The 13,628-nt window shown below is 38.0% G+C and overlaps 1 protein-coding gene across 1 annotated transcript; it reads right to left on the bottom strand.

Moving 5' to 3' along the window:
• Window positions 1-8,546: 8,546 nt before the first annotated feature.
• LOC135587689 (DNA-directed RNA polymerase subunit beta''-like) lies at window positions 8,547-11,987 on the bottom strand (the record flags this gene model as incomplete). The annotated part of the gene is made up of 1 exon (XM_065079360.1): window positions 8,547-11,987. A coding segment is annotated over one exon (2,373 nt), but the record flags the coding sequence as incomplete, so codon positions are not given.
• Between the last annotated feature and the right edge of the window lie 1,641 nt (window positions 11,988-13,628).

Raw genomic sequence — 13,628 nt, forward strand, 5'->3', positions numbered from 1 at the left:
TCGAGCTCTGCCAGGCGGTGCAACCTCCCTAGTCAGGCGGTGCAACCGCCTGAGCTCGGTCTTCGAGCTCTGGCAGAGAGGTGCAACCGCCCCTGACAAAGGTATCACCGCCCAAAGGCTCAGTCTTCGAGCTCTGCCAGGCGGTGCAACCTCTCCAGTCAGGAGGTGCAACCGCCTGATCCCGGAATTCCGGGATTTGATCGTTTTGAGCTCCAAATTTGAACTGGGTTGGGGCCTATAAATACCCCACCCATTCAGCACTGAAAAGATACAGAACCACACCGAATTCCTGATCTTTTCTTGATTCTAAGAGCTCAAATTTGTGTTAAGTCCAAAAGTTCTCCTCTTTCTGTTCTTCAAGTCTTGAGTTGTAAAGAGAGGAGAGAAAGGTTCTGTAAGGGTTGTCTCCTGAGCCCGTCAAAAGGAGTGAAACTGTAAAAGGGCAGTTGGCCTTTGCCTATTGAAGGAAGGCCTCTAGTTGACGTCGGTGACCTCGTCGGTGGAGGAAGCCAAAAGTGGAGTAGGTCAAGACTGACCGAACCACTCTAAATCTCTGGTTTGCTTTCATTTTGAGCACTTTATCATTACTGCAAACCTCCTACATAGCTACTGCTCTCTGCGCTTTTACGAAGAAGTTTCTAAGTTCTGTTCTTTCCGAATCTGCATTCAGACGTAAATCGGTGTTTTCGTACGATCTCTACATTACGATTTACACTTACATTTTGATTCTATTTATAACTGCAAACTGTCTTCTACGCTTTTACGAACGAGTTTCTTTGCAGTTTACGTTTACGTCTTGATTCTGTATATAACTGCAAACTGATTTCTGCGCTTTTACGAACGAGTTCCTCTGTAGTTTACGTCTACGTTTTGATTCCATTTATAACTACAAACTGACTTCTGCGCTTTTACGAACGAGTGTCTAAGCTCAGATCTTTCCGAATCTACGTTTTGACGTAAAACTGTGTTTAGACGCAAACTACGCTTAGACGCAATCTGCGCTTCGATGTAGTCTGCGCTTAGACGCAAACTGCGCTTAGACGCAAACTGCGCTTAGACACAATCTGAGCCTAAAACGCAAACTGCACTTAGATGCAAACTCCGCTTAGACGCAATCTGCATTTAGACGCAAACTGCGTTTAGACGCAAACTGCATTTAGACGCAAACTGCGTAAACTGCGCTTAGACACAAACTGTGTTTAGACGTAAACTGTACTCAATCATAAGTAATCTTAGAATCGGCTTTTGCATCAAAATAGTTTTTATCAAACGAACGCAGCTTTCGTTTTTAATCGCTGAAAGATTTTCGCTGCACTAATTCACCCCCCCCTCTTGGTGCTCTCGATCCTAACAATTGGTATCAGAGCCCGGTTAACTCTCAAACGGATTAAAATCCAAGAGAGATGGCTTACGCCGGAAACCAAGAGGGCCATTCCATTACACGTCCACCCATGTTTAATGGGACGGACTACACCTATTGGAAGACTCGAATGAGGATCTTCCTTATTTCTATGGATGTTGAACTCTGGAATCTTGTTGAGAATGGTTTTTCAAAGTCTTCTCTTCCAATGATCGATTGGAACGATTTGGAGAAGAAGGCTTTCGCTCTTAATGCAAAGGCTATGAATGCCTTATTTTGCGCACTTGACAAAAACGAATTTAATCGTGTTTCGATTTGTGAAATTGCATTTGATATTTGGCACACACTCGAAGTGACTCAAGAAGGAACAAGTAGAGTGAAAGAGTCAAAAATCAATCTTTTGTTACACTCTTTTGAACTTTTTCGGATGAAACCGAGTGAGACTATTGGCGACATGTTTACCCGCTTCACGGATGTTGTCAACGGTCTAAAAGGACTCGGAAAAAGTTTTTCGGATTTTGAGCTCGTAAATAAGATACTAAGATCCCTTCCTAAGAGTTGGGATCCTAAAGTCACTGCTATTCAAGAGGCAAAAGATTTAAACAACTTCCCTCTTGAAGAACTAATTGGGTCATTAATGACCTACGAGATGACTTGCAAAGCTCATGAAGAGCAAGAAGACATCCTTCCAAAGAACAGGAAGGATATGGCACTTAGAACTTTGGAAGATCACTTGAGAGAAAACTCAAGTGATGAGGACTGTGACGATGACTTGACACTTCTAACAAGAAAATTTAAAAAATTCATTAAAAGAAACTAAGTTTAAGAATGATACTAAAAATAAACTTGAACCCAAGAAGGATCAAGTTATTTGCTATGAGTGCAAAAAGCCGGGATACTACAAGAGTGACTGTCCTCAAGCCAAGAAGAGAACAACAAAGAAGAAAGCGCTTAAAGCAACATGGGATGATTCGAGCGCGTCCGAGGAAGAGGAATCCAACACCGAGCAAATTGCTCATTACGCCTTAATGGCCATCAGAGAGGAGGTAACGAATTCATTAAATGCTGATTTATCTTTCGATGAATTATTAAATGCTTTCAATGACTTATTTGATGAATGCAAGAGTATCAGTAGAAAATACAAATTGCTGAAAAAGGTGCATGATAGTCTTACTTGTGATTTTGACAAGTTAAAAGTTGAACATCATGATAGTTTAAATTCATGTATCAAATGTCATGATTTAGAAACTTTCCAAAAAGAAAATCTGCTACTCAAGGACACCTTGAAGAAATTCGAGGTTGGTAGCAAGTTATTGAACATGATCCTTGCAAACAAGGGTCACATTCCAAAAAGAAGTGGAATTGGATTTGTGAGAAGTCCTCACCTAAATCCAACCACCTTTATAAAAGGCTCCATCTTACATGTTCAACACCAAGCAAAATGCAACTTTTGTTGCAAAATTGGACACAAGACACATTATTGTCCATTCAAGAAAATTAGTCCAAACAAATTGATTTAGGTTCCTTTATGATAAACTCTATGCAACATGATAAACAATGTAGATCTATCTTTGAGGCACCCAAAAGCAAATGGGTACCTAAAAATTATCCTTTCTTGTAGAAACCCACACCATCCCAAGCTAGGAGCAAGAGATGGTACCTTGATAGTGGATTCTCAAGGCATATGACCGGAGATCCATCTCAATTCTCTAAGCTCACTAGCATAGATGAAGGCTATGTTACCTTCGGAGACAACAACAAGGGTAAAATCATTGACAAAGGAACCATAGGTAACAAATCCAACTTCTTTATTGAAGATGTTTTGTTAGTTGATGGTTTAAAACATAACCTCTTGAGCATTAGTCAATTATGTGATAAAGGATACATTGTCAAATTCGAATTTAATGCTTGTATCATTAAAAAACCCCATAAAAACATGTCTATGATTGCATTAAAACAAAATAACATATACACTATTGATTTGTGTAATGAAATGTGTTTTTCGATTTTAAATGAGGATGCTTGGCTATGACATAGAAGATTAGGTCATGCCAGCATGAAACTAATCACTTAATTTGTTGAATCTCGGATTTTGATGATATAATAAATTGGTGGGTTAATTGATCTAATCCATATTATTGAGTTAAGTGTGCAGGATTAACTATGATAACCAGAAAACATAAAGCAAGGATACCGGAGTCGAGCTCGATGGACGTTTAAGAGACCGAAGAATCATCGGAGATGTTGCCGGAACCAACCGAGAAGAAATCGGAAACGTGTCGGAAGTTCGCCGAAGAAATTGTCGGAGGCTCGAGGAGATCACCGAGAAGGCTCGGCTACTCGTTAAAGTCATCACAAAGATTGGGAGCTTACAGGGAGTCTGTCGGAAGAAGTTCGTCGGAAAGCTCGCCGGAACAAGACTCGACGTTCGCGGTTAAAAAACTTGCTTAGGATGTTTTTTTTATGTTATGTAGTTCACCTGTAATTAGGATTAGGATTAAGAGATAATCTATATCCTGGTTAGGGGCCAACTGGGCCCAAAGTCAGATTTGGTTTGGGCTAAAATTAAGCCAAATAAATGAATTGGAGAGCCAAGCGGTGGCACCGCCTGGCTGGGCGGTGACACCTCCTTGGCTGGGCGGTTGCACCGTCCAACACCCGAGCGCTGGGCGGTGGCACCGCCTGGCTGGGCGGTGGCACCTCCAGCACCGGGAACCCTAAGAGAATTCAAATTTTGGAGCCCAAAATTTGAATCCTCTTGAGGCCTATAAATACCCCTCAAATCTCAGCTGAGGTTACAACTTTTGAGAAGCATTTTGATTGAGAGAAAAGTCTTAGAAAGTTTTAGCAAGTTTTGTTTTCAATTTGCTATAGAGTTCTCCTCCTTCTTTCTTATTAAAAATTTGTAAGAGGTTGAGCTGCTTGTAAAAGGTTGTAAGAGGGGTGTTTACCCTTCCATTTCAAGAGACTTGCTAGTGGAAGGTGGGAGCCTCATCGAAGAGGGGCCTCGCAAGTGGAGTAGGTCATTTGACCGAACCACTCTAAAAATCGGCGTAATCTCTGGTTTGCATTTTATTATTGTCATTTACATTACTGCAAATCTTCTTACTGCTTTCGTTCCTTATTACCCTTGCTGCGCAACTTTAAGAATACGCTTTCAAGTTAAACTTTTCAAGTTCCATTCTTATCGTACGAAAGATTTTGTTAAAATCGAAGTTTTAATCCACTGCACTAATTCACCCCCCCCCTCTTAGTGCCGCTCCGATCCTAACAAGTGGTATCAGAGCGAGGTTATCTCTCATATTTGGTTTAATACCCAAGAGAGATGGCTTACTCCGGCATGCAAGAGGGCCACTCTATTGCACGACCACCTTTGTTTAATGGGTCGGATTACACATATTGGAAGACTCGCATTAGGATCTTCCTCATTTCTATGGACTTTGAGCTTTGGTCTATTGTTGAGAATGGATTTCAAAAATCTTCTCTTCCGATGAGCGAATGGAATGAATCGGAGAAGAAGGTTTTTGCTTTAAATGCAAAGGCTATGAATGCCTTGTTTTGTGCACTAGACAAAAACGAATTTAATCGTGTTTCAATGTGTGATTCGGCTTTTGATATTTGGAGAACTCTTGAGGTCACTCATGAAGGCACTAGCCAAGTGAAAGAGTCCAAAATCAACATCCTTGTGCACTCTTACGAACTTTTCCGAATGAAACCAAGTGAGTCCATCGGAGACATGTACACCTGATTTACGGATGTCATCAATGAAACCAAGTGAGTCCATCGGAGACATGTACAACCTTGCTCTGATACCACTTGTTAGGATCGGAGTGGCACTAAGAGGGGGGGGGGGGGGGTGAATTAGTGCAGCGGATTAAAACTTCGATTTTAACAAAATCTTTCGTACGATAAGAACGGAACTTGAAAAGTTTAACTTGAAAGCGTATTCTTAAAGTTGCGCAGCAAGGGTAATAAGGAACTAAAGCAGTAAGAAGATTTGCAGTAATGTAAATGACAATAATAAAATGCAAACCAGAGATTACGCTGATTTTTAGAGTGGTTCGGTCAAATGACCTACTCCACTTGCGAGGCTCCTCTTCGATGAGGCTCCCACCTTCCACTAGCAAGTCTCTTGAAATGGAAGGGTAAACACCCCTCTTACAAACTTTTACAAGCAGCTCAACCTCTTACAAATTTTCAATAAGAAAGAAGGAGGAGAACTCTCTAGCAAATTGAAAACAAGACTTGCTAAGACTTTCTAAGACTTTTCTCTCAATCAAAATGCTTCTCAAAAGTTGTAACATCAGCTGAGATTTGAGGGGTATTTATAGGCCTTAAGAGGATTCAAATTTTGGGCTCCAAAATTTGAATTCTCTTAGGGTTCCCGGTGCTGGAGGTGCCACCGCCCAGCCAGGCGGTGCCACCGCCCAGCGCTCGGGTGCTGGACAGTGCAACCGCCTAGCGCTCGGGTGCTGGACGGTGCAACCGCCCAGCCAAGGAGGTGTCACCGCCCAGCCAGGCGGTGCCACCGCCTAGCACTTCGATTTCACTGGTTTGCTTAATTTAAGCCCAAACCATATCTGACTTTGGGCCCAGTTGGCCCCTAACCAGGATATAGGATTATCTCTTAATCTTAATCCTAATTACAAGTGAACTACATAACAAAAACATATCCTAAGCAAGCTTTCAACCACGAACGTCGAGTCTTGTTTCGACGAGCTTTCCGACGGACTCCCATCAAGCTCCCGATCTTGTGATGACTTTAATGAGTAGCCTAGCCTTCTCGGTGATCTCCGTGAACCTCCGACGATCTCTTCGGCGAACTTCCGAAAATTCCGATAGGTTCCCGATTTCTTCTCGGTTGGTTCCGGCAGCATCTCCGACGATTCTTCGGACTCTTAAACGTCCATCGATCTTGACTCCGGTATTCTTGCTTTGTATTTTCTGGTTATCGTAGTTAATCCTGCACACTTAACTCAATAATATGGATTAGATCAATTAACCCATCAATTGATTTCATCATCAAAATCTGAGATTCAACAATCTCCCCCTTTTTGATGATGACAATCAATTGATGACGGAGTTAAACATAACTCCCCCTATCTATATGCCATATTATGAGAAGATGAAAACACTTGAATTTCATCCATTGAATTCAAGCATAAACCGATAAGTTCTAACCGTAGAGCTTATCGTTATTCTCATTAAGCAATAGTAAATGCGAAACTTCGATGAAAATCATAAGTCAAATGATATGGGACAATTTTTACTACGATAGGAGATAAAGATTTTCAACATGAATTTCATGATATCGATGTAAGGCATGCTTTCAATATGATCAATTAATCTTGTGATATTCTCAAGGATTTTGCAAGGCATATAAGACATTCATATCACACAAGCTTTTGCAATTCATATAAGTCATGCTATTAAAATGATACAAGTCATCACTTTTCTCCCCCTTTGTCATCAACAAAAAGGGAATGAGACTTGAAGCACATAATTTATCATACAAAGATTTTATCATTGATCATACATCACTCATCTATATTATCATTGATCATACAAAGATTTTATCATTCAAAATTAAGTATGCTAAAATATTTACGCAGAGTTCATCTTAAAGGAAAATTCAGCATTCATCCATATTATCAAATCTCTTCTTTTTATAAATAACAAAAATTGTAGATGTACAAAGAAGAGATTGGGATAAGAAAAAAAAATTTTAAGTAGTAACTCCAATAAGTCAAGATCATAATTCGAATACAAATCCATTCAAATTCAATTCGTCAACTTGAAACTCATAATCAAGCCATCAAAATCAATTTCGAGATTCAAAATATCATAAAATCATTAATCTTGATCAGATGGAAGCGGTGTTTGACTCAAGATAGGATAAGATAATTTAACAAGTCATCGAGGAACGGAGAGAGAATGAAAAACTTTATGGAAAATCCATTCAAACAAGTTTATTCTTAGGGACAATTTAACATACCTAATTCCCTTCTAATGAATTCAAATTGGTCTTCATTCAAAGCTTTTGTAAATATATCTGCTAATTGATGCTTTGTGTCAATGAATTCTAGAACAACATCATTGTTAAGGACATGATCGCGTATGAAATGATGCCTAACGTCGATGTGCTTAGTTCTAGAGTGCTGAATTGGATTTTTAGTAAGACATATGGCACTAGTATTATCACATTTTATGGGAATGTTTTTAAATTGAATTCCATAGTCTTCTAATGTATTTTTCATCCAAATGACTTGTGCACAACATGCACTTGCAGCAATGTTGTGCGGAAATGATTGGTTCTGAAGTATAATCCCTCTCCTCTAGAGGGATCATCTAGTAAGCGAGTAGTTTGGGATACATTCAGACAGAAAGGCTGACATAGATGTTATGGATCTAATTTTCTCTAGGAATACATCAATCTTCCATAAAGGAGCCGAATGAAATCAAAATTTCACGTTTGGTTTTGAATTAGAGACGTTAAAAGTGATCAAGCAACGTCGACTATAACCCCTAGCCTTCCAAGCTAACGATGCGGGTTCGATTCCCGCTACCCGCTCCATATTTCTTATTATGTATTATACATCTTATTATGTTATGTATTATACATCTTATTATGTATTATACATACATGCACCATCAATTTAGATATGCATTCTTTTTTATTCCCTAAAATATTTTCCGTGTAATTTGATTTTTTATCCGAACAAAAGAAAGTAAGAATACAAAAAAATAAAATAGGAATGAAAAGCGTCCATTGTCTAATGGATAGGAATGGTTTGTGGATTACGAACAACTAGGATCACCGAACCTAATAAGATAGCAATTACTACCCAAGAAGTGATAAGTACTTGGGCATGGACTTGTAAACCTCCTATTTGCCAATAGAAATGTTGGCCTACTTCTACACCCGATATATCGTATAACCCCTTGAGTGTTTTAATGGAACATGGTATAACATTCATATGGTCCTCTAACAAAAATTGAACTTCAAAAAATAAATTATTTTGATTCAACCATCTCTTTCTCAACTCACCAACTTGAATCACTAATTGTATTCATCAATCGTATATTTAGGATATCAAGAAATTACATAGGATACCAAGAAATCACATAACATCATAACATATTATCAATATGCCCACATTTCCATTTTGTTTTTTCTTTTTTTTAATTCAAGAATAGTAACCGATCCAATAAATCTATAAAATCCCCAAATAATTAACTAATTATTCTTAATCATAATCAACGATTTCTTATATAGCTACAACGGCCCTCACAAATTGCGGATACTAATTTGTTAAGAACCAATCGGATTGAAGCTATAGCGTCATCATTGGCTGGGATCGAAATATCTGCGAGATCGGGGTCACAATTTGTATCGATTAAACAAATCGTCGGAATCCCTAAAATTACACATTCTCGAAGAGCCATATATTCTTCTTGCTGATCAACGATGATCACAATATCAGGCAATCCCGTCATATATTTGATACCGCCGAGATATGTTTGCAAGGCAGATAATTTTCTCTTCAACATTGCGGCATCTCTTTTGGGAAGACGGTTGAGTTTCCCCATCTTTTGTTCTGCTCTTAAATCCCTGAACTTTTGAAGTCTCGTTTCCGTAGTAGACCAATTCGTTAACATACCACCGAGCCATTTTTTATTAACATAATGACACCGGGCCCTTATTGCAGCTGATGCTACTGAATCCGCTACTTTATTTTTGGTACCAACAATTAAGAAGTTTTTTCCCCTACTTGCTGCATCAAAAACTAAATCACAGGCTTCTGATAAAAAACGAGCCGTTCTAGTGAGATTTGTAATATGAATACCTTTACGCTTTGCAGAGATGTAAGGGGCCATTCTAGGATTCCATTTCTTAGTACCATGACCAAAATGAACTCCGGCCTCCATCATCTCTTCCAAATTGATGTTCCAATATCTTCTTGTCATTTTTCCCCACACTTCCTTTTTGTTTTTTCTTTTTTATTTTTTTAACAAAGAGACGAGGTACTTTGAAATAAATAATTGTTCCGATGGAACCTTCTACCGGGAATTAACCGTTGATACACGGTACAAACCATTAATGTCTTTTAATTACTTATTTTTTTTTTACCAAATCAATACTCGGACCAGATAGTTAAGTTAAAAGACAGATAGTTAAAAGTGAAAAGATAGTTAAAGTAAAAGAATCTGCTCTTAGGAATCATGAAATCGCGTAAACGATTGTTCTGATGTCTCATGGAAATGGGACGTAAGAACAAAATAATTCTCTATGGTGTAACAAAATATCTCTCATTTCCAAATCGAATAGATTCTTTCTTTTGATTTCCAAGTAAATGTTCTTGTCTTGCCTTGAACGGTGCACTAATTTTTTGAATCCGGTACCAACGGGTATAATCCCACCCAGAACAACGTTCTCTTTCAGGCCTTTCAACCAATCAATACGACCTCGTAGAGCAGCTTTTGCTAAAACTCGAGCGGTTTCTTGAAAACTTGCTTCGGATATGAAACTTTGAGTATTCAAAGATGCCCTCGTTATTCCCAATAGGATTGCCCGATAAGAGATCGCTTCGTCCAAAGCGCGCCCCGCTCGTTCCGCTCGCAACAATCTGATTAATTCCCCAGGTGAAAAAACATTAGACATTCCATCTTCTGAAACCAACACTTTTGATGTTACTTGACGTACAATAATCTCTATATGTCTATTATGGATCTGTACCCCCTGGGATCGATAAACCTTTTGGATTTTATTAACCAAAGAGATACGACTTTGAACTATGGTTAGCTCCGCTTGAATCAAGAATCCCCAAGGGATTCCAAGAATTTTTGGTATACCTTCGTTCCAACCTTCAACTCTCCTTTCGAGGTTCATTGATATTGAATCAATAGAACGTACTTCTAAGATTTGTTCCACTTTTGGAAGACCTTGCGTTATGTCACCAGATCTCGATTTTTCATATATAAATGTAACTAATGTATCTCCTTCGTAAAAGATTTCTCCATAATGGCCATGAACAGTAGCTCCTGGAGTGGCCAAATAGGGCTTAGCCGATCTTATAACTAAGGAGTCAACATGAACAATTATGATCTGACTAGATTTTTCTACGTGTGGTTCGTATTTGAATAGACATACATTTTCACAAAAAAATTGTCCAAGACGAATTTTTTTAGATGTCTCTTCCCAATAATCGTGATGGAGAAAGTACCAATTCAAATGGAATGGATTCAAAATGATGTTACTGCATGGATCGGGGTTATAAATCCTCCTATTTTCATCTATTAAACAGTATTTAAGTACTTGAAGTACTTGGAAAGTCTGTTGAAAATTGTCAAGTAGCAAATATTTCTTTAACAAGATCTGATTATAAGTTATTAAATGGTAAGATGAATAGAAATTTGCTATTTTAGGTACAATAGTGCCTAAGGGACCCAGCAAATCCTTAATTGGGATTATGGGATCCGATTCTTTTGTCATATTGTTATATTTTGAACCATTGAATGGGCCAATTCGAAAACAATTGGATGATGACAAAATTATCAAAGATTGGCATTCCTTATTTCGATTTAACAATGTACCAATAGTACCTTGATGTTGGGTAAGTGATTGAATCCTGGCCTTGTAAAAAAAAGGATTGATATTTGTGCGATCTAATCCATTATCGGAAATCAATCCTGAACTTGCCCTATCATATCTTTTTCCGGTATACGAAATAGTGGACTTGACTAACTCAATTCTTATGAAATCTCGAATCAGATCATTTGTTCTTACCTCAACAAAGGAAGCGTGAACCTCTTCCGGAGAACCTTTTTGCTCTTGATCCCAATTCAATACTAAGCAAGTCCGAACTAATTGAATACTTGTGTGAGAAATTCCTCGAATTGACTTGCCATTTCCATGAAGGATATAATTGACAACTCTAAGTTGGACATTATCCTTTTCCCGCAGGAGATCTTGAGGAAAAAGTGTTGCTAAATTTATGCCATCAGCTATTTCATATGTGACTACGGGTCGAACCAAAACAAAATACTTTTTCTTGGTAGGTGTGATCCGTTGGACATAGATCCAATTTTTCCATTTTTTTGATTCCTTAGAAATTTTTTTTTCTGTTTCCGGTGGTATCAAAATGCCGCTGTGCCTGGATATCTTATCTGCCTCTCCAGGAAAATAAATATCTCCGGAAAATATTTTTAGTTCAATATTTTTTTTTTTTCTCTCCACTCGGACTAATCCGCCTACTCGACTTCTTGTATTTAAAGCGAGTTGTGTATCTACTCCAATGATACTATTGTTCCGGACCATTATCAACGAAGATCCGGGTAAGATATGCACTTCTTCGAGAATGAAAAAAAACCGATCTACTTTCGTTTGGTATTTCGGACTAAATTCTTTTGGTCCTCGATACTCAATCAAATCCTCTTTTTTTATGATTGAATTGACCTCTACGGTTCCATATTTAGTAATTCCTGAATTGCTTCTTCTGTATCGTGGATCATCAAAATAAGCAAGAATACTATTTCTACGTAAAATACCCTGTTTTGGTATTTCGATCGAAATACCAAAACAGGGTATTAGTTCTTTCTCTCGTTCTTGATTGTATTGTAATGGGATGATGAGGGATACATTCAGACAGAAAGGCTGACATAGATGTTATGTCAGCCTTTCTGTCTGAATAATCTCTTTTTTTGATACCTTACATTATCTCTATTACTAATCCTTTGTGCACTTTGGTGTTCCTAACCGTCCACTGATTTTTGATTGATCTACGGCATGGTAATAAATACAAGACAGTAATGAAAACTCCATACAGTTGATCTTTTACACCCGCTCCAAGATATGATGACTAATGAAAGAATCTTAATCTTGGGGTAAACAGTTTACACTGCTTATGTTTACTTCAACTTTATTCTTGTACATATGAAATGAGATTTTATCTTCTTACTGCAAACTTCTAAGTTGTTTTGTTTCACTCATATAACTATCTGGTTTAACTCATTGACCCGAATGATGAATAAAAAATAAAATACCTATTCAATACATTACATTCAACTTCTTTCCTTTACTTCTAGGAAAGAAGTATAAAGTTCATGTTCAACGAATCACACGTAGAGATATTGATAACACACATAGAGTTAATGGTATTTCATAACTAATAGATTGAGCAGCAGCTCGTAGACCACCTGAAAAGGAATATTTATTATTCGATCCGTATCCTGACATAAGAAGCCCAATAGGAGCAATACTTGAAATGGCGACCCATAAAAAAACACCTATACTGAGATCGGCTAAAATGAGGCGATACCCAAAAGGAATTACTAAATAACTTAGTAGAATTGATATGACCACTATAGACGGTCCAATACTAAACAAAAGAACATCTCCTCTAGATGGGAGAAGGTCTTCTTTAAAAAGTAATTTAGTTCCATCTGCTAGAGCTTGAAGAATTCCCAAGGGGCCGGCATATTCAGGCCCAATACGTTGTTGTATCGCTGCAGATATTTCTCTTTCTAACCACACAATTACTAGTACCCCTATTTTAATTCCCAATATAAGGGTCAAAATGGGTACAAAGATCCATATGAGTCCATATACTTCTTTTAAGGATTCCGATATAGAAAAAGAATTGATAGTTTGTACTTCTGTCGTATCAATTATCATTTCAACGATCAACCTCTCCCATAATGATATCTATACTACCTAGTATCGTCATGATATCAGCCAATTTCATTCTTTTAACTAGCTGAGGAAGAATTTGCAAATTTATGAAGCCGAGTGGACGAATTTTCCATCTCCAAGGGAAAACACTATTATCTCCTATCAAATAAATTCCTAATTCCCCTTTTGGGGCTTCTACTCTCACGTAAAGTTCTTGTTTCGACAATTCAAAATTGGGTGAAGGTTTTTTGCTAATAAATCTATATTCAAAATCATTCCATTCGGAATTTTTTGCTCTATCAAAGCGTCGGACTTCTAAATTCTCATAGGGTCCTCCAGGAATTCCTTCTAGAGCCTGTTGAATTATTTTTATAGATTCCCTCATTTCACCGATTCGTACTAAATAACGAGCTAACGAATCTCCTTCTTTTTGCCATTGGACTTCCCAATCGAATTCATTGTAACACTCATAATTATCAATTTTACGAAGATCCCATTGTGTTCCAGAAGCTCGTAACATCGGTCCTGATAAACCCCAATTTATTGCTTCCTCTCCACCAATAATGCCCACTCCTTCGACTCGCTCCAAAAAAATGG

This window comes from Musa acuminata, chromosome BXJ1-8, assembly GCF_036884655.1.
Source record: "Musa acuminata AAA Group cultivar baxijiao chromosome BXJ1-8, Cavendish_Baxijiao_AAA, whole genome shotgun sequence".
Taxonomy (NCBI): domain Eukaryota; kingdom Viridiplantae; phylum Streptophyta; class Magnoliopsida; order Zingiberales; family Musaceae; genus Musa; species Musa acuminata.